Source organism: Oncorhynchus gorbuscha, linkage group LG14, assembly GCF_021184085.1.
Source record: "Oncorhynchus gorbuscha isolate QuinsamMale2020 ecotype Even-year linkage group LG14, OgorEven_v1.0, whole genome shotgun sequence".
NCBI classification, from domain to species: Eukaryota; Metazoa; Chordata; class Actinopteri; order Salmoniformes; family Salmonidae; genus Oncorhynchus; species Oncorhynchus gorbuscha.
In genome coordinates this window covers 33890585-33912977 of record NC_060186.1, presented here as the reverse complement: position 1 = coordinate 33912977, position 22393 = coordinate 33890585, and the positions used below count along the sequence as shown (strand labels likewise).

The following is a 22393-nucleotide window of genomic DNA, read 5'->3' as shown; positions in this document are numbered from 1 at the left end:
TTATATTGTCTTGTCATTTTGCTTTTCCTTCTGTTCGTTTTCCCCCCTGCTGGTCTTTTTAGGTTCGTTCCCCTTTTTCTCTCTCCCTTCCTCTCTCTCTTCTCTCTATCGTTCCGTTCCTGCTCCCAGCTGTTCCTATTCCCCTAATCAATCATTTAGTCTTCCCACACCTGTTCCCTATCTTTTCCCCTGATTAGAGTCCCTATTTCTTCCCTTGTTTTCCGTTCCTGTCCTGTCGGATCCTTGTCTATTGTTCACCGTGCTGTGTCTGTGTATCGCCCTGTCGTGTCGTGTTTCCCTCAGATGCTGCGTGGTGAGCAGGTGTCTGAGTCTGCTACGTTCACGTGCCTTCCCGAGGCAACCTGCAGTTATGACCGAGTCTCCAGTCTGTTCTCGTCATTACGAGTGGAATTATGCTTTATGATTGTAGATTTACTTTACTGGATTAAAGACTCTGTTTTCGCCAAGTCGCTTTTGGGTCCTCATTCACCTGCATAACAAAACATACCCTTGTAAAACTGACCATCCTACCAATCCTCGACTTTGGCGATGTCATTTACAAAATAGCCTCCAATACCCTACTCAACAAATTGGATGCAGTCTATCACAGTGCAATCCTTTTTGTCACCAAAGCCCCATATACTACCCACCATTGCGACCTGTACGCTCTCGTTGGCTGGCCCTCGCTTCATACTCGTCGCCAAACCCACTGGCTCCATGTCATCTACAAGACCCTGCTAGCTAAAGTCCCCCCTTATCTCAGCTCGCTGGTCACCATAGCATCTCTCACCTGTAGCACACGCTCAAGCAGGTATAACTGTCATGTTTTGTCATATATTGTCATGTCTTGTCCTTGTGCTTCCCCTTCTGTTCGTTTCCCCCTGCTGGTCTTATTGGGTTCTTTCCCTCTTTCTATCCCTCTCTCTCCCCCTCCCTCTCTCGCTCTCTCTCTCTATCGTTCCGTTCCTGCTCCCAGCTGTTCCTCATTCTCCTAACTACCTCATTTACTCTTTCACAACTGTCCCCTATTTTGCCCTCTGATTAGAGTCCCTATTTCTCCCTCTGTTTTCCGCTTCTGTCCTTGTCGGATCATTGCTTGATGTTCGCTGTTCTGTGTCCTTGTTCCGCCCTGTCGTGTTTTACCTTCTTCAGATGCTGCGTGTGAGCAGGTGTCAATGTCAGCTACGGCCGGTGCCTTCCCGAAGCGACCTGCAGTCTGTGGTCGCGTCTCCAGTCATTCCTCTCTACTGACGAGTGGATTTCAGTTTTCCTGTTTTTGCATTTACCTAGATAATTTCCAGGATTATCGCTTTTGTTTAAAACTGGAATAAAGACTCTGTTTCCGTTAAGTCGCTTTTGGGTCCTCATTCACCTGCATAACAATATCTCTCTGGTCACCCCCAAAACCAATTCTTTCTTTGGCCGCCTCTCCTTCCAGTTCTCTGCTGCCAGTGACTGGAACGAACTGCAAAAATCTCTGAAACTGGAAACACTTATCTCCCTCACTAGCTTTAAGCACCAACTGTCAGAGCATCTTTCAGATTACTGCACCTGTACATAGCCCACCTAAAATTTAGCCCAAACAACTACCTCTTTCCCAACTGTATTTAATTTATTTATTTATTTTGCTCCTTTGCACCCCATTATTTTTATGTCTACTTTGCACATTCTTCCATTGCAAAACTACCATTCCTGTCATGTTTGTCATTTATTATCATGTCTTGTCCCTGTGCTCCCCATTCTATTCGTTTCCCTCTGCTGGTCTTTTTAGGTTCTTTCCCTCTTTCTATCCCTCTCTCTCCCCCTCCCTCTCTCACTCTCTCGCTCTCTCTTCTCTCTATCGTTCCGTTCCTGCTCCCAGCTGTTCCTATTCCCCTAATCATCATTTAGTCTTCCCACACCTGTTCCCGATCCTTTCCCCTGATTGGAGTCCCTATTTATTCCTTTGTGTTCCGTTCCTGTCCCGTCGGTTCCTTGTTTAGTATTCACCGTGCTGTGATTGTGTTTCGCCCTGTCCTGTCGTGTTTTTGCCTTCATCAGATGCTGCGTGTGAGCAGGTGTCTCTGTCAACTACGGCCTGCGCCTACCCGGCGACCTGCAGTCTGTGGCCGCTTCTCTTGTTATTCCCCTCTACAGACTAGAGGATTTCTGTTATTCCCTGTTTGGACTTGAATAAACTCTGTTTCTGTTAAGTCGCTTTTGGGTCCTCTATCACCTGCATGACAGAAGGAACCGACCAAGGAATGGACCCAGCGACTTCAGACGCTCGTTACACTGCCGTCGAGATCCAAGGAGCCATGCTCGGCAGACACGAGCAGGAATTGTCTGCTGCTCGCCATGCCGTGGAGAACCTGGCCGCTCAGGTTTCCGACCTCTCTGGACAGTTCCAGAGTCTACGTCTCGTGCCACCTGTTACTTCCTGGCCTGCCGAGCCTCCAGAACCTAGGGTTAATAACCCACCTTGCTACTCCGGGCAGCCCACTGAGTGCCGCTCCTTTCTCACGCAGTGTGAGATTGTGTTCTCTCTCCAACCCAACACATACTCTAGAGAGAGAGCTCGGGTTGCTTACGTCATTTCACTCCTTACTGGCCGGGCTCGAGAATGGGGCACAGCTATCTGGGAGGCAAGGGCTGATTGCTCTAACAAGTTCCAGAACTTTAAAGAGGAGATGATTCGGGTTTTTGACCGTTCAGTTTTTGGTAGGGAGGCTTCTAGGGCCCTGGCTTCCTTATGCCAAGGTGAACGGTCCATAACGGATTATTCTATTGAGTTTCGCACTCTTGCTGCCTCTAGTGAGTGGAACGAGCCGGCGCTGCTCGCTCGTTTTCTGGAGGGACTCCACGCAGTGGTTAGGATGAGATTCTCTCCCGGGAGGTTCCTTCAGATGTGGACTCTTTGATTGCTCTCGCCATCCGCATAGAACGACGGGTAGATCTTCGTCACCGGGCTCGTGGAAGAGAGCTCGCATCAACGGTGTTTCCCTGCTCCGCATCGCAACCATCTCCCTCCTCTGGCTTTGAGACTGAGCCCATGCAGCTGGGAGGGATTCGCATCTCGACTAAGGAGAGGGAACGGAGGATCACCAACCGCCTGTGCCTCTATTGCGGAGTTGCTGGACATTTTGTTAATTCATGTCCAGTAAGAGGCCAGAGCCCATCAGTAAGCGGAGGGCTACTGGTGAGCGCTACTACTCAGGTCTCTTCATCTAGATCTTGTACTACTATGTCGGTCCATCTACGCTGGACCGGTTCGGGTGCTACATGCAGTGCCTTGATTGACTCTGGGGCTGAGGGTTGTTTCATGGACGAAGCATGGGTTCGGAAACATAACATTCCTTTCAGACCGTTAGACAAGCCTACGCCCATGTTTGCCTTAGATGGTAGTCATCTTCCCAGTATCAAATTTGAGACACTACCTTTAACTCTCACAGTATCTGGTAACCACAGTGAGACTATTTCTTTTTTTGATTTTCCGTTCACCGTTTACACCTGTTGTTTTGGGTCATCCCTGGCTAGTATGTCATAATCCTTCTATTAATTGGTCTAGTAATTCTATCCTATCCTGGAACGTTTCTTGTCATGTGAAGTGTTTAATGTCTGCCATCCCTCCCGTTTCTTCTGTCCCTACTTCTCAGGAGGAACCTGGCGATTTGACAGGAGTGCCGGAGGAATATCATGATCTGCGCACGGTCTTCAGTCGGTCCCGAGCCAACTCCCTTCCTCCTCACCGGTCGTATGATTGTAGTATTGATCTCCTTCCGGGGACCACTCCTCCTCGAGGTAGACTATACTCTCTGTCGGCTCCCGAACGTAAGGCTCTCGAGGATTATTTGTCTGTGTCTCTTGACGCCGGTACCATAGTGCCTTCTTCTTCTCCGGCCGGGGCGGGGTTCTTTTTGTTAAGAAGAAGGACGGTACTCTGCGCCCCTGCGTGGATTATCGAGGGCTGAATGACATAACGGTTAAGAATCGTTATCCGCTTCCCCTTATGTCATCAGCCTTCGAGATTCTGCAGGGAGCCAGGTGCTTTACTAAGTTGGACCTTCGTAACGCTTACCATCTCGTGCGCATCAGAGAGGGGGACGAGTGGAAAACGGCGTTTAACACTCCGTTAGGGCATTTTGAGTACCGGGTTCTGCCGTTCGGTCTCGCCAATGCGCCAGCTGTTTTTCAGGCATTAGTTAATGATGTTCTGAGAGACATGCTGAACATCTTTGTTTTTGTCTATCTTGACGATATCCTGATTTTTTCTCCGTCACTCGAGATTCATGTTCAGCACGTTCGACGTGTTCTACAGCGCCTTTTAGAGAATTGTCTCTACGTTAAGGCTGAGAAGTGCTCTTTTCATGTCTCCTCCGTTACTTTTCTCGGTTCCGTTATTTCCGCTGAAGGCATTCAGATGGATTCCGCTAAGGTCCAAGCTGTCAGTGATTGGCCCGTTCCAAGGTCACGTGTCGAGTTGCAGCGCTTTTTAGGTTTCGCTAATTTCTATCGGCGTTTCATTCGTAATTTCGGTCAAGTTGCTGCCCCTCTCACAGCTCTTACTTCTGTCAAGACGTGTTTTAAGTGGTCCGGTTCCGCCCAGGGAGCTTTTGATCTTCTAAAAGAACGTTTTACGTCCGCTCCTATCCTCGTTACTCCTGACGTCACTAGACAATTCATTGTCGAGGTTGACGCTTCAGAGGTAGGCGTGGGAGCCATTCTATCCCAGCGCTTCCAGTCTGACGATAAGGTTCATCCTTGCGCTTATTTTTCTCATCGCCTGTCGCCATCTGAGCGCAACTATGATGTGGGTAACCGTGAACTGCTCGCCATCCGCTTAGCCCTAGGCGAATGGCGACAGTGGTTGGAGGGGGCGACCGTTCCTTTTGTCGTTTGGACAGACCATAAGAACCTTGAGTACATCCGTTCTGCCAAACGACTTAATGCCCGTCAAGCTCGTTGGGCGTTGTTTTTCGCTCGTTTCGAGTTTGTGATTTCTTACCGTCCGGGTAGCAAGAACACCAAGCCTGATGCCTTATCCCGTCTGTTTAGTTCTTCTGTGGCTTCTACTGATCCCGAGGGGATTCTTCCTTATGGGCGTGTTGTCGGGTTAACAGTCTGGGGAATTGAAAGACAGGTTAAGCAAGCACTCACGCACACTGCGTCGCCGCGCGCTTGTCCTAGTAACCTCCTTTTCGTTCCTGTTTCCACTCGTCTGGCTGTTCTTCAGTGGGCTCACTCTGCCAAGTTAGCTGGTCATCCCGGTGTTCGAGGCACTCTTGCGTCTATTCGCCAGCGCTTTTGGTGGCCGACTCAGGAGCGTGACACGCGCCGTTTCGTGGCTGCTTGTTCGGACTGCGCGCAGACTAAGTCGGGTAACTCTCCTCCTGCCGGTCGTCTCAGACCGCTCCCCATTCCTTCTCGACCATGGTCTCACATCGCCTTAGACTTCATTACCGGTCTGCCTTTGTCTGCGGGGAAGACTGTGATTCTTACGGTTGTCGATAGGTTCTCTAAGGCGGCACATTTCATTCCCCTCGCTAAACTTCCTTCCGCTAAGGAGACGGCACAAATCATTATTGAGAATGTATTCAGAATTCATGGCCTCCCGTTAGACGCCGTTTCAGACAGAGGCCCGCAATTCACGTCACAGTTTTGGAGGGAGTTCTGTCGTTTGATTGGTGCGTCCGTCAGTCTCTCTTCCGGGTTTCATCCCCAGTCTAACGGTCAAGCAGAGAGGGCCAATCAGACGATTGGTCGCATACTACGCAGTCTTTCTTTCAGAAACCCTGCGTCTTGGGCAGAACAGCTCCCCTGGGCAGAATACGCTCACAATTCGCTTCCTTCGTCTGCTACCGGGTTATCTCCGTTTCAGAGTAGTCTGGGTTACCAGCCTCCTCTGTTCTCATCCCAGCTTGCCGAGTCCAGCGTTCCCTCCGCTGCGTTTGTCCAACGTTGTGAGCGCACCTGGAGGAGGGTGAGGTCTGCACTTTGCCGTTACAGGGCACAGACGGTGAGAGCCGCCAATAAACGCAGGATTAAGAGTCCAAGGTATTGTTGCGGCCAGAGAGTGTGGCTTTCCACTCGCAACCTTCCTCTTACGACAGCTTCTCGTAAGTTGACTCCGCGGTTCATTGGTCCGTTCCGTGTCTCCCAGGTCGTCAATCCTGTCGCTGTGCGACTGCTTCTTCCGCGACATCTTCGTCGCGTCCATCCTGTCTTCCATGTCTCCTGTGTTAAGCCCTTTCTTCGCACCCCCGTTCGTCTTCCCTCCCCCTCCCGTCCTTGTCGAGCGCACCTATTTACAAGGTACATAAGATCATGGACATGCGTTCTCGGGGACGGGGTCACCAATACTTAGTGGATTGGGAGGGTTACGGTCCTGAGGAGAGGAGTTGGGTTCCGTCTCGGGACGTGCTGGACCGTTCACTCATCGATGATTTCCTCCGTTGCCGCCAGGATTCCTCCTCGAGTGCGCCAGGAGGCGCTCGGTGAGTGGGGGGTACTGTCATGTTTGTCATTTATTATCATGTCTTGTCCCTGTGCTCCCCATTCTATTCGTTTCCCTCTGCTGGTCTTTTTAGGTTCTTTCCCTCTTTCTATCCCTCTCTCTCCCCTCCCTCTCTCACTCTCTCGCTCTCTCTTCTCTCTATCGTTCCGTTCCTGCTCCCAGCTGTTCCTATTCCCCTAATCATCATTTAGTCTTCCCACACCTGTTCCCGATCCTTTCCCCTGATTGGAGTCCCTATTTATTCCTTTGTGTTCCGTTCCTGTCCCGTCGGTTCCTTGTTTAGTATTCACCGTGCTGTGATTGTGTTTCGCCCTGTCCTGTCGTGTTTTTTGCCTTCATCAGATGCTGCGTGTGAGCAGGTGTCTCTGTCAACTACGGCCTGCGCCTACCTTGAAGCGACCTGCAGTCTGTGGCCGCTTCTCTTGTTATTCCCCTCTACAGACTAGAGGATTTCTGTTATTCCCTGTTTGGACTTGAATAAACTCTGTTTCTGTTAAGTCGCTTTTGGGTCCTCTATCACCTGCATGACAATTCCAGTGTTTTACTTGCTATATTGTATTTACTTTGCCACCATGGCCTTTTTTGCCTTTACCTCCCTTCTCACCTCATTTGCTCACATTGTATATAGACTTGTTTATACTGTATTACATTTACATTTACATTTAAGTCATTTAGCAGACGCTCTTATCCAGAGCGACTTACAAATTGGTGCATTCACCTTATGACATCCAGTGGAACAGCCACTTTACAATAGTGCATCTACATATTTTAAGGGGGGAGGGGGTGAGAAGGATTACTTTATCCTATCCTAGGTATTCCTTAAAGAGGTGGGGTTTCAGGTGTCTCCGGAAGGTGGTGATTGACTCCGCTGTCCTGGCGTCGTGAGGGAGTTTGTTCCACCATTATTATTGTATTATTGACTGTATGTTTGTTTTACTCCATGTGTAACTCTGTGTCGTTGTATCTGTCGAACTGCTTTGCTTTATCTTGGCCAGGTCGCAATTGTAAATGAGAACTTGTTCTCAACTTGCCTACCTGGTTAAATAAAGGTGAAATAAAAAAATAAATAAACCTCACCCGCTCTTGAGATAACCTTCGGGCCAACTGGGGGCCCAAGGCTGATTAGGAGACACCACAATTGTGATGAACTAAGAGCATATTAGGGTAGCATTCATGAATCACATGCTCTCTGCCGCTGTTCTTACTTCTTTCCCTTTCTGTCTACACCTCTCTCCCCACCTCGTCTTTTTTCCTCGTTTTATAATGCACACCATATGTGCATTGAAGTAGAGATTGAACTTGTATTTATAACTTTACAATTATCATAACTATAATGCATTTATGTATTTATAACACCTGAATAATGCATGTCTTTCAATAAAGCTTTTCACATTCTCCACTGGTTGAAATGAAGTATCTCATTGAAATACTATCCTGTGTCTTCAGATTAATAGAGATGAAGGGAGTTAGATATGCATTGTTGTTGTTTTTTACAGTATATATGAATTGCAAATCACCCCCTTGTGGTGGTCTGGAGTAATGAAGTCGTGACGCTGGGTACCTCTAAGTCCCGTGGTGCAAGCTCACAACTTTTAAAAGGAGGAACAACAGTATATAGATGGTACACCTACTGGAGAGCTTTTCTTTGTCTGCGTCCATTCAGCATTGTACACATCCTCTTAAACCTTAGTCCCACCCATCTCTTTAAGGATTAACATGTGAGGCCGTGTGTTCAACACATGCTAAATCAAATAAAATCTAAATGTATTGTCACATTTTATCAATATTTAATCAATAATAGATGACGCTTACCCGACACATTTGTCTAAATTGATGGGTCATGTGAAGGAAATGGTATAACCACCCCCCAGCCACATCTAGTGGGTCACTATTGTCTAGACATGTTCACATGTTCATGAAATAAATGGCTGTCACACCCTGACCATAGTAAGCTGTTTTTTCTCTGTGTTGGTTGGATAGTGACTTGGGTGGGTCATCTAGGTGTTTTTATATTTCTATGGTGGCCTGATATGGTTCCCAATCAGAGGCATCTGTTTATCGTTGTCTCTGATTGGGGATCATATTTAGTTAGCCATTTCCTCATTTGTGTTTGTGGGATCTTGACTATGTGTAGTTGCCTGTCAGGACTAGTTTATATAGCGTCACGTTTCGTTTGTTAATTTTGTTGGTTTGTTCGGTGTTCATTCATTAAAAGAGAATGTACGCATACGACGCTGTGCCTTGGTCTACTCATTACGACAACCGTGACAGAAGATCCCACCAACAAAGGACCAAGCAGCGTGCCCAGGAGGAGGAAGTCTCCTGGACTTGGGTGGAAATCCTGGCAGGACAGGATCGCCTTCCTTGGCGGGAGTCGCCTAGGAGCATGAGAGGACAGCAACGACGTTGGCGAGGAAGGCCACAGAAACCACAATAAATTGTTTTTTTTTGCGGAGGCACATGGAGCAGTCGATGGAGCCGAGGAGTGAACCAGAGCCAGTCAGGGAGTCGAGTGAGGAGCTCGACGCAAGATTCCGGAGAGAGTTGCTGGCGTTGAGAGCGCTGCAGAGCGGGCGTGCTGAGGTGCCTGTCATCAGCCCGGTCCCACGCAACAGGTCTCCAGTGCGCCTTCACAGCCCAGTGCATCCTGTACTAGCTTCCCGCACATGCCGGGCTGGAGTAAGCATCCAGTCAGGAAGGGTTGCAGCTAGCTAGATAGCTCAACAATGAACTGGCATAATCCCAACTCATACTACTACCAATACAATCATTGTCACAGCTGTAGTATGAATCTGCAGGTAGTTAAAGCTAACATACTAGGTTCAATGTTAGCTAGCTAACATTAGGCTACAATTGATTTGAATAATATTACTACACAGATCATACACGTAACGTTAGCTACCGAGCCAGCAAGCTAAAGTTTGCTAGCCTACTAACAGTACCTTGCAATAAAAATTAGTTTCTGACAAAATTATAAACTTGTCTGAAATGTATCTTACATGGATGACCGCTTCACGGCAGACTATAACCATTTTACTCTGTTTTGTTTGTAGTTACATCTTGTTAAGCCAGCGTTGTGTGTAGTCACTACCCTTCACACTGACCGTGGCGTGTGCAGGAAGTAGCCCATCACTTTTTCCAACTGATCTGTCAATAGCTCCTGCTAAATTCAGGACATCAATGTTGTTGAGAAAAGTAGCAAAATGTTTGTAGTTCTTGATGGATAACGTTATATCTTTCAAAAACGGAGCTCACTTTGCAGACAGACGCACGCTACATGGCCGACCAATCCAAACTCATCTCCTGGCATGCCCAACCCATCCATTATCTCAGCTAGTGGGAAGGTTCCAAACTTTTTCCGTGGCTAAACAAACTAGCCTCATAATTTAACAATTGTAGTCGTATTTATTGATGGAATACAAGATTGTTAAGGCACATGAAAGTTAACATATTCCATAAGGTATTTCTGCAGAAAGAACGCATTTTGATAAAAAATGTCATGTTTACGTTCAAATGCTGCTCCTGTGAAGTAGTGACGTGTGACATACGCCTACTTTCTATATGTTTGATATGGTTCCATTCATTTCATTCCAGTCATTACAATGAGCCCGTCCTCCTGTAGCTCTTCCCACTAGCATCTACTGGTAAACAGTCTTCAGCTGTTTTTGAACACCCATACTAACACACTGTATACTACATGCTTAATGAGTATATGCTACATACTATTAGTTCATTTTAGTATACTGTAAATGAACGGTATCCTTTCAGTGGCGCATACTAGTGCTACGCCTGTCTACCGAAAGTTGATGCTGTTGCTATGCAACATTTTGCAAGCATAAAAAATTCCTAGTTAGAGATCTTACGACTTCGGATGTGTTTGTAAATTCAATCTGGAGTGCGCTCAATGTGCTCTCTGGGCGTTCGTAAATTCAGAGCGTTGTCAGATTGTTAGTTAGTAAATTCATAGTGTCTCACTCTCGGGGAAATTCAGAGCGAACACTGGATGCTCTGGCCGAGAAGTAGGGTTGATGCGAGCGTTCTGACCTTACAACGACAGTCAAGCACCCAATCTAACTGGTTAACGTTGGCTAGCTTTCTAGCTACTTCCAGACACAAATGAGAGAACACCTCACTCTGACCATTTTACTCGCCCTAGCATAGCTAGTTCGGCTGTTTTCCATATTTAAAAAAAACATAGTTACCCTTTTCTTGCGAAACAGAATTTTGTTAAATGTGGTTTCCCCAATTAGCCAGCTAGATTGCTAGCTAATGATATGGCTATGTTTGCAAACGGGTTGCTATACTCAGAATACAGCAATAATACTATACTATTCTACTATACTAATAGCACCTAGCCAGTTTGCTAGCTAACAAATCTTACCACCACCAGCTAGGGAAGCCAGTTAGTGAACAAGATATAAAATTTCACTTTATTTGTGAGATTAGAATAGAAACAACTTTCAAATGAGAAATACAATTATGTATAAAAACATAATCATGCAATAAATCACATATAAATGCTCACTCACTGTGTTCTCTCATTTGTGTCAAATGTCCTCCCAGAGCATGCAGACTGTTTGAAATGTAAGCTCAGCCATCACCATTGAGTCAACCAATAACATAATTCTACCTTCGAGGCAGAGCTGCCTCCAGAACAGGATTTATGACGAAAAACGCTAACCTGTGAGGGGCAAGCTCTAAATTAAGAGCATTCAATGTGTTCTGATAGATGAGACGTCAAGGATTAAAATAAATACAGCTTTGAGTCCAAAGTGCCCTTTACTTTTCCATATAACAAAATACATGTCATTTACAGTAGGCCCATCGACATTCATGATCGCTATTTCACAGTTACAGGGATGACATTGCACCATACCCCGGGTTGTTCTGAACAGAATGTTCGCCACTATGGTGAAGTAAATTAACAGTGGAAAACTCCATTCTTGGCAAACCAAAAGCATTACCAAAAGTGTATTTCTCTGAAGTGCCTTGTGAAAGTAAGATTGTATTTTATAATTGGCTCAGGAATGGGCAACTTTGATGGCGGTGAGAACCACAAAAAAATTATTATGGGCCCCAATGGCTTGCGGGTCTGCGTACCCACATCCATACCCACACATGCAGTTAGAGTCGGCCCTAGCCTTTTGGTGGCCCTACGCAAAATCATCTTGCCAGCAAAACATTTTAGCGGCCCCCCTCTTGACCACAAAGATAAACAAAATAGGTTTTAGAGCAGGGATGGGCAATTTGGATGGGGTTGGGGCCAACAAAACTCAGAACTCATTATGAGGGGCTGCAGTGGCTCACTGGTCTGTGTACCCACATCCATACCCAGTCAGTGCCTGCCCTAGCCTTTTGGGGGCCATATGCAATTTAAAAAAAAGTTTAATTAAGATTGAGAGTTAATTTCCTGCTGTTCTACACATTTTTCCAGGAGGCGTAGAGAATATGTTGCAGTTTTAAAGCAAGCTTGCTGCAAATGGTAATTAGACCATGATTAATACATGTTTAGATTGCTGGCCAATTGACTAACTTAGCAGTCTAATAATTTTTTACTGACATGGGCTAATTGAGTGACGATCTGATGCACAACCACATTTCTTTTTAAACGACTCTTCCAACTCTCAACAGAAGGTTGAGAGCCCAACTTAGTTTCATTATTTCAATATTTAAAAAATATATTTTGGGGAAATTGATCCACACATGGGTGGCAGCCCACAGGCAACCTGTTGCCCATCCCTAACTTAGATAGTCATGTTGCCAATAAAGTTTGATTTCAAATGATGCCCACATGATGCAGTTTGCGATTTGTAATGGAACGTTTTTGGATTGTATAAAATAAAACAGTGGGGATGGAGGGTTGTGTTCCAAACAACACACTACAAGTGTGCTCGCTTCAGTTCCTTAAAGGCATAGCAAGAGAGCTAAAAAAAAGCACCTAATAGTTGAAAGCTCTTTCCTTGAGTCATAAAAGTGCATTGAAATTACTTAGGAACTGTGCACACTTTGGAGAGTTGTGTGGCCACTTGGAGACATCCGTTACGTTCTGTTCATTTACACGGCTTCTAACATACAGAAGAACAAAATACCTCACTCGCTCCCAGGAATGGCTAATTCTTGAAATTCCTTTTGTTGCTACTGATCTAGGTAAAATGTCCTTTAGTTTGTACGCACCACATACATGGAACGAATTTCAGGACACAGATTACATTTCCTAGTGCCTTCCGGTCACTTAAGGCATTGCTGAGTGACCTGTTCACAGAGGAGTGTTTAAAAGAAAATATTGTCTTGTTGGGGTGGGAAATTAGGAAACTGATTGTTATTGCTATTATTATTATTATTACTATTGTTATTACTATTATTATTTATTGATACATTTCATATTTAATATGTGTATTCTTGGATTACAGGGCTCATTTGGAAAAAAGACATGGACCCCAATATGACTCCCTTTAAATAAAGGTTGAATACAAATAAAAGTAAATAAAAAAACCTTGACATAGTCGTAGGGACAGGTGACGTCAGGGTGGTCCTCAATGTCGAAGGTGTCATCAAACTCCAGGCTGAGCAGGAATCCATCTTCCAGCTCAATGTGGTACAGGCAGTCAGAGCTTTTGGGATAGGGGTTGGGGAAGTCGGAACTGGAAAGCACCCCTGACCGCTCCGTATACACATTATCACTGCACTCCACTGGAACACACACACACACACACACACACACACACACACACACACACACACACACACACACACACACACACACACACACACACACACACACACACACACACACACACACACACACACACACACACACACACACACACACACACACACACACAATTAATCAATGAATACATTCTATGCACACACTAATGAAATAGGATTTATGATAATGTGTGATAAATACTCCACAAGTTTCATGAAAATCCACCATACACACAACATACTGTAATAACCCATTTATAGACACAGTGCATAGAACACACACGTCTTATTTCCAGTGACAGTTTTGAACATGTACAGTGAACCAACTGGAGCAGTAAGAGAAGATTATAGCATCTGCAACACATACTGTAACTCTCTGAACTAGACAGACATTTTTCACATATCTTCAGCTGCTTGAATGTAAATATTTGTCATCAATCAGTGACGGCTATCAGTGAGATAGAAAGAGGGGAGTGAATGGATACAAAACAGACCTTCCTAACTATAACACAATCACTCATGCATTCATGCACAAATGCATGTGAGCGGTCGCGCACACACACACAGGATTTGGGTGCGTAGAAGCTTGCTTAATGTCCCAGAGGTGCCATAGAAGGGTGATGACATGTGGTCAGTGTTGGTCCACAACACAACCAGTTCACTTGTGGCACAGAACAAGGAATCTAGAACTAATAGTGTGGAAAAGGCTCACATTCTTCTCAAACTTTTTGTTAACTGTCCCTTTGAATGCAGGTGCCTCTAAGCCATAGAGATGTGTAGAAATCACTACGTATCAGTCCTCAAATAGCGCTTCCCATGTTTGACAGGCTTTTGGGCACTATAGATCTCAATACATCTCTATGCTCGGTGCACACCTTCAACCAATTTCCTTTGTTAAATACCTGAGTTCCTTTGTCTTTTAGTTCAGTGACAAACAATCCAGTCAGTTGTAAAGAACCTCTCCAGCATTATCAATTTTATTTATGTTATCTGTGTGTCCAATACCCTGTGGATGATTTAAAGGGATTAAATAAATGGGAGTTCAAACTCTAAAACACAACCTAAACTCTCTCTCCCCATCTTTGTCCTGTAACCGGGACACCTGCACCTGAATCAGCTCCTACCACACCCAGTGCATTCAAAATAGGCAAGCTGCCATAACAAGTGGTCCTTTGGCCGGATATGGAGTGGGATACAGGTGTTCCCATGGGGGGACCTCAATGGCAAACCTCAACCTGACTCTCCCATAGCTAGGCCAGGCACACGTGAGCTGCAAGCAAGTGGAACCTTCACTGTCTCACAGTCAAGTGCAGCAAGCACACATCCAGCAAGAGCTATGCCTAAAGAGAAGCCGGTTTTGGGTGGAAATAGCTGGATGGGGCCCTCGACGCATTTGAGAGACAATGAGGTTTACCCCCACATAACCCGATCTCAGAAGAAAATATTCAAACAACCACAGCAGATATCTGGCTCAACACTCCATCCAAGCGCTCTTCCTTAGAGCCGATGGAGGCCCCAACACATGAAGGCCTGCTATTTCACCAGTCTCTGGAAGACACTTCATGGAAGAGGCACAATGGGGGATCAAAGCAATGTTCTGTTAAATCTCTAAGTTCCACTAAATCATCTCATTCAATGAGTATGGAGGGCCACTCTTCATACCAGTCATCTCAGAGGATGGGGTGGAGTCCCATTAGAGGCCCTGAGTAACTCAAGCTGCTGCTCTCAGGAAGTGTATGACGCTCCTTGAACTAGAGGAGGTCAAACACCAAATCATAGAGGACACTCAAGCTGATGAAGAGTGTAGGCATTTGGACACTCAAACATGACAAGCATTTGAAGCACATGAAACCATAGCCAAACGTCTAGAAAGACAGTGACGTCTTACTGCAAGCTGAAAAGGATCTGGAGGATGCTCAGATGATATCAGCCTTCAAAATAAAGGAACCAACAGGAAAGCCCTGAACCTGACCCAGAGCAACAACCACAAAGGGTTGTGAATGACCCCCACCATAGAGCTCATTCAACAGCGTGAGGAGGGGCTTACAGGAGCAGGCAGAGCATCACAACCTGTCATGTTGTCAATCTCCTCTGCCAGTGAGGAGACAGAGGGGGAGCCACAGGTTCAAGATCCAGGTGCGGATCAGGAGGAGTTCAAGATGAGTCAGAGACGGAGGTTCAAGATCCGGATGGATCACAGTATCAGTCACCATTACCACGATCTCCTTCTCCATCACCTTATCAGACTCTTCCTACACTCGCCCCGAAACCACCACCTCGTCCACAGACTAATGGGTTTCAAACCCAAACCCCACTTTCCCCTGCGTCATACCCAGCTCCTTATGGTCAGCACCGACAAACCCAAAATGGGGGTTCTCTACCTTTACTGCCCAAACTGCTCACTACGAATGAATTTAAGCGCTCAGTCATCCTACATCGTGGTGAGGAGGCAATAGAGACATTTGGCTACCAACTTTCCGAGATTGTGTCATTATGTGTATGAGAAGGATTTATGTTGTAAAATGTGCTGAAGCGAATGTTTTACTGTTTATTTTTAGCACATAAGTCAATGGAACTAAGTCAAATCTCTCTCTCTATCCTTGTCTGGGACACCTGCACCTGAATCAGCTCTTACCTCACCCAGTGCATTCAAAATAGGCAACCTGTCATAACAAATAGCCTAGGGGAAGTAGCCTTGTCCAAGCCAAAACAGCCCATAGGGCAGGAATATATCTCCTGTTTCTGTAGTGTGAGGCAGCTTGATGTACAAGTACACCCCCAGCCTGGACAAAATGCTAGTTTAACGCAAGGCCTTACCCCCAATCTATGTCCTTAATGCTGAGTGCTAAGCATAGAGGCCTTAGTGCAGTGGCCTATAATGCCAGAATTAGGCCCAATTAATTGTGTGGCAATTGCTTGCTTTACATAACAATTCCTAATCCTTTAAATCTAAAAGGGATTGTGACCTTAACTATCTTAAAGTAGGAATTCCAGTTCCTAACCCTAATACAAGTCATTAAAGAGTTTACCACAGCAGTCACGGGTTTCATTAATAAGTGCATCAACGATATCGTCCCCACAGTGAACGTACGTACATATCCCAACCAGAAGCCATGGATTACAGGCAACATCCGCACTGAACAAATAAAATAAAATTGTATTTGTCACATACGCCGAAAATAACAGGTGTAGAACGTACATGCTTATTTCCAAGCCCTTACCCAAAAATGCAGTTAAGAAAAATATGTGTTAAGTAAAAATAAAAACAAATTGGTTAGTTGAGGTAATATGTACATGTAGGTAGAATTAAAGTGACTATGTATAGATAATAAACAGAGAGTAGCAGCAGCGTAAAAGAGGGGGTAGGGGGGGACAATGCCAATAGTCTGGGTAGCCATTTGATTAGCTATTCAGGAGTCTTATGACTTGGAGGTAGAAGCTTTTAAGAAGCCCTTTGGAGCTAAACTTGGCGCTCCGGTACCGCTTGCCATGCGGAAGCAGAGACAACAGTCTATGATCAGGGTGGCTGGAGTTTTTGACAATATTTAAGCCTTCCTCTGACACCGCCTGGTAGAGGTCCTGGATGGCAGGAAGCTTGGCCCAGTGATGTACTGGGCCGTACGCACGACCCTCTGTAGTGTCTTGCGTTTGGAGCCGAGCAGTTGCCATACATTTTCATTTACATTTAAGTCATTTAGCAGACGCTCTTATCCAGAGCGACTTACAAATTGGTGCATTCACCAGGCAGTGATGCTCTCGATGGTGCAGCTGTATAACTTTTTGAGGATCTGAGGACCCATGCCAAATCTTTTCAGTCTCCCGAGGGGGAACAGGCTTGGACCATGTTAGTTTGTTGGTGATGTGGACACCAAGGAACTTGAAGCTCTCAACCTGCTCCACTACAGCCCCGTTGATGAGAATGGTAGCATGCTCGGTCCTTCTTTTCCTGTAGACCACAATCATCTCCATTGTCTTTATCATGCTGAGGGAGAGGTTGTTATCCTGGCACCACACAGCCAGGTCTCTGACCTCCTTCCTATATTCCGTCTCATTATTGTCGGTGTTCAGGCCTACCACTGTTGTGTCATCTGCAAACTTAATGGTGTTGGAGTCGTGCGTGGCCATGCAGCGAGTATAGGGAGTACAGGAGGGGACTGTGCATGCACCCTTGAAGGGCCCCCATGTTGAGGATCAGTGTGGCGGATGTGTTGTTACCTACTCTTACCACCTGGGGGCGGCCTGTCAGGAAGTCCAGGATTCAGTTGCAGAGGGAGGTGTTTGGTCCCAGTACCTTAGCTTAGTGTTGAGCTTTGAGGGCACTATGGTGTTGAACACTGAGCTGTAGTCAATGAATAGTATTCCCACACGGGCATTCCTTTTGTCCATGTGGGAAAGGGCAGTGTGGAGCGCAACAGAGATTGCATCATCTGTGGATCTGTTGGGGAACTATGCAAATTGGAGTGGGTCTAGGGTTTTTGAGATAATGGTTATGATGTGAGCCATGACCAGCCTTTCAATGCACTTCATGGCTGCAGACGTGAGTCATTTAGGCAGGTTACCTCAGTGTTCTTGGGCACAGGGACTATGGTTATCTGCTTGAAACATGTTGGTATTACAGACTCAGTCAGGGACAGGTTGAAAATGTCAGTGAAAACACTTGCCAGTTGGTCAGTGTATGCTCTGAGTATAAGTTCTGGTAATCCGTCTGGCCTTGTGAATGTTGACCTGTTTAAAAGATCTTACTGTTACACCCTGATCTGTTTCACCCATCTTTGTGCTTGTCTCCACCCCCCACCAGGTGTCTCCCATCATTATCTCCTGTCTATTTATACCTATGTTCTCTGTCGGTTGCCAATTCGTTTTGTTCGTCAAGCCTATCAGCATTTTTCTTCTTGCTCCTGTCTTTTTTATTGTTCCTGTTTTCTAGTTTTCCCGGTTTTGGCCATTCTGCCTGCCCTGACCCTGAGCCTGCCTGCCTGTACCTTGCCCCACCACCCAGGATTACTGACCTCCGCCTGCCCTTGACCTGCCGTTTTGCCTGCCCCCTGTTCTAGTCATAAAATGTTGTTACTTCGACACTGTCTGCATCTGGGTCTTCCCTAAAACGTGATACTTACTCACATCGGCTATGGAGAGCGTGATCACAGTCGTTTGGAACAGCTGATGCTCTCATGTATTTTTCAGTGTTGCTTGCCTCGACGTGAGCATTGAAGGCGTTTAGCTCGTCTGGAAGGCTCGTGTCACTGGACAGCTAGCGGCTGTGCTTCCCTTTGTTGTCTGTAATAGTTTGCAAGCCCTGCCACATCCGACGAGCGTCGGAGCCAGTCTAGTACGATTCAATCTTAGTTCGTCGGGGGGCAGAGTGGGATTTCTTATAAGCTTCCGGGTTAGACTCCTGCTCCTTGAAAGCGGCAGCTCTACCCATTTGCTCAGTGCGGATGTTGCCTGTAATCTATAGCTTCTGGTTGGGGTATATACCTACAGTCACTGTGGGAACGAGGCCATCGATGCACCAAAAGGCTAGAGCTACCACTTTCAAGGAACTGGAACTAATCCGGACACTAAGAAATCCCACTATGCCCTATGACGAACCATCAAACAGGCAAAGCATCAATAAAGGACAAAGATTGAATCTTACTACACTGGATCTGACACTCGTCAGTTGTGGCAGGGCTTGCAAACTAGGCCAGTGACGCGAACCTATCTAAAACTAAATACCATGTATGCTTGCTTTGAGGCTAGCAACACTGAAGTATGCATTAGAGCACCAGCTGTTCCGGACGATTGTGTGATCACTCTGCGTAGCCGATGTAATACCATTGAACAGGTTAACATTCACAGGGCTGCAGGGCCAGACGGATTACCAGAACGTGAACTTAGAGCATGCGCTGACCAGCTGGCAAGTGTCTTTCCTGATATTTTCAAACTCTACCTGACCCAGTCTGTGATACCTACATGTTTCAAGCAGACCACCATAGTCCCTGTGCCCAAGATCACCAATGTAACCTGTTTAAATGACTATTTCCCTGCAGCACTCAAATCTGTAGCCATGACATGCTTTGACAGGCTAGTCATGGCTCACAACAGGCTAGTAAGACAAAAGAGCTGATCGTGGACTACAGGAAAAAGAGGGCCGAGCAAGCCAACATCCATATCAAAAGGTTCTACAGCTGCACCATTGAGAAAATCTTGATTGGCTGCATCACCACTTGGTATGGTAAATGCTTGGCATCCGACAACAAGGCGCTACAGAGGGTAGTGCGTACGGCCCAGTACATCACTGGGGTTGAGCTCCCAGCGAGACCAGGCGGTGTCAGAGTAGCCTAGTGGTTAGAGAGTTGGACTAGGAACCGGAAGGTTGCAAGTTCAAACCCCCGAGCTGACAAGGTACTAATCTGTCGTTCTGCCCCTGAACAGGCAGTCAACCCACTGTTCCTAGGCCGTCATTGAAAATAAGAATTTGTTCTTAACTGACTTGCCTGGTTAAATAAAGGTAAAATAAAAATTTAAAAAAAGAGGAAGGCCATAAAAATTGTCCAAGACTCCAGCCACCCACTTCATAGTGTTATCTCTGGTACCGCACGGCAAGCGGTACAAATGCACCGAGTCTGGAACCAACAGGACCCTGAACAGCTTCTACCCCAAACCAAAAGACTCCTGAATAGTTAGTTAAATAGTTAACAAATAGCTACCCAGACTATCTGCATTTGAGCCTTTGACTCATCAAATGCGCTGCTGTTACTGTTTGTCTATCCTGTTGATTAGTCACTTTATTCCTACCTACAGTATATGTACATATCTACCTCAATTATTTCGTACTCCTGCACATCGACTCAATACTGGTACCCCGTGTATATAGCCAAGTTATCCTTACTAGGTGGCAGGTGGCCAGTAGCCTAGCGGCAGGTAGCGGTTAAGAGCGTTGAGCCATTAACTGAAAGGTTGCTGGGTCGTATCCCCAAGCTGACTAGGTGAAAAAAATCTCTGCGAAAATCTCTGCGAGGCACTTAACCCCACTTATTTTTTTATATTATTTCTATCGTTTTTTTTCTCTGTATTGTTGGGACATAAGTAAGCATTTCACTGTTAGTCTACACCTGTTGTTTAAGAAGCATGTAACATAACATTTTATTTAATTTTAACTTCTTATGCCTCAGGGGCAGTATTGAGTAGCTTGCTCAGAACATGAGAACATATGAAAGCTGGTGGTTCCTTTTAACATGAGACTTCAATATTCTAAGGTAAGAGGTTTTAGGTTGTAGTTAATATAGTATTTATAGGACTCTTTCTCTCTATACCATTTGTATTTCATATACATTTGACTATTGGATGTTCTTATAGGCACTTTAGTATTGCCAGTGTAACAGTATAGCTTTTGTCCCTCTCCTCGCCCCTACCTGAGCTTGAACCAGGAACACATCGACAACAACCACCCTCGAAGCTTCGTTACCCATCACTCCACAAAATCCGCGGCCCTTGCAGTGCAAGGGGAACAACTACTCCAAGTCTCAGAGCGAGTGACGTTTGAAACGCTATTAGCGCGCACCCCGCTAACTAGCTAGCCATTTCACATCGGTTACACCAGCCTAATCTCGGGAGTTGATAGGCCTGAAGTCATAAACAGCTCAATGCTTGAAGAATTGAGAAGAGCTGCTGGCAAAATGCACGAAAGTGCTGTTTGAATGAATGCTTACCAGCCTGCTGCTGCCTACTATCGCTCAGTGAGACTGATCTATCAAATATAAAATCATAGACTTAAGTATAACATAATAACACACAGAAGTATGAGCCTTTTGTCATTAATATGGTCGAATCCGGAAACTATAATTTCGAAAACAAAACGTTTATTATTTCAGTGTAATATGGAATCATTCCGTATTTTATCTAACGTGTGTCTAAATATTCCTGTTACATTACACAACCTTCAATGTTATGGCATAATTACGTAAAATTCTGTCAAATTAGTTCGCAACGAGCCAGGCGGCCCATACATTACATATACCCTGACTCTGCGTATATACCTTGATTTTTCTGTGAGTTTTTTTGTTGTTGTTTTGTAGTTTTCTATTCAATACCATTACAGTATCCATTGACTTAGGACTCAATTTGCAGTTCCTATGCCTTCCACTAGATGTGAGCTGCCCAGTAACACAAGCCTACCAGACGAGCTAAATCACTTCTATGCTCGCTTCGAGGCAAGCAACACTGAGGCATGCATGAGAGCATCAGCTGTTCCGGACGTTTGTTTGATCACGCTCTTAGTAGCCGACGTGAGTAAGACCTTTAAACAGGTCAACATACACAAGGTTGCGGAGCCAGACGGATTACCAGGACGTGTGCTCCGGGCATGTGCTGACTAACTGGCAGGTGTCTTCCTGACATATTCAACATGTCCCTGATTGAGTCTGTAATACCAACATGTTTCAAGCAGACCACCATAGTGCCGAAGAACACAAAGTAAACCTGCCTAAATGACTACCGACATGTAGCACTCACATCCGTAGCCATGAAGTGCTTTGAAAGGTTGGTAATGGCTCACATCAACACCATCATCCCATGCGGACGACACAAAAGTGGTAGGCTTGATTACCAACAACGACGAGACGGCCTACAGGGAGGAGGTGAGGGCCCTCGGAGTGTGGTGTCAGGAAAATAACCTCACACTCAACGTCAACAAAACTAAGGAGATGATTGTGGACTTCAGGAAACAGCAGAGGGAACACACCCCTATCCACATCAATGGAACAGTAGTGGAGATGGAACAGTAGTGGAGAGGGTAGTAAGTTTTAAGTTCCTCGGCGTGCACATCACAGACAAACTGAATTGGTCCACCCACACAGACAGCATCGTGAAGAAGGCGCAGCAGCGCCTCTTCAACCTCAGGAGGCTGAAGAAATTTGGCTTGTCACCAAAAGCACTCACAAACTTCTACAGATGCACAATCGAGAGCATCCTGTCGGGCTGTATCACCGCCTGGTACGGCAACTGCTCCGCCCACAACCGTAAGGCTCTCCAGAGGGTAGTGAGGTCTGCACAACGCATCACCGGGGGCAAACTACCTGCCCTCCAGGACACCTACACCACCCGATGTCACAGGAAGGCCATAAAGATCATCAAGGACAACAACCACCCGAGCCACTGCCTGTTCACCCCGCTATCATCCAGAAGGCGAGGTCAGTACAGGTGCATCAA

At 45.9% G+C, this 22393-nt stretch overlaps 1 protein-coding gene across 1 annotated transcript in view; it reads right to left on the bottom strand.

The window, feature by feature from the left end:
* The window catches only part of masp1 (MBL associated serine protease 1), a 93891-nt gene that overhangs the window by 59270 nt on the left and 12228 nt on the right, over nt 1-22393 (bottom strand). Inside the window, exon 5 of the mRNA XM_046297842.1 lies at nt 12987-13183. Coding sequence (XP_046153798.1) covers nt 12987-13183 — 197 coding nt within the window. The remainder of the gene's footprint in view (nt 1-12986; nt 13184-22393) is intronic.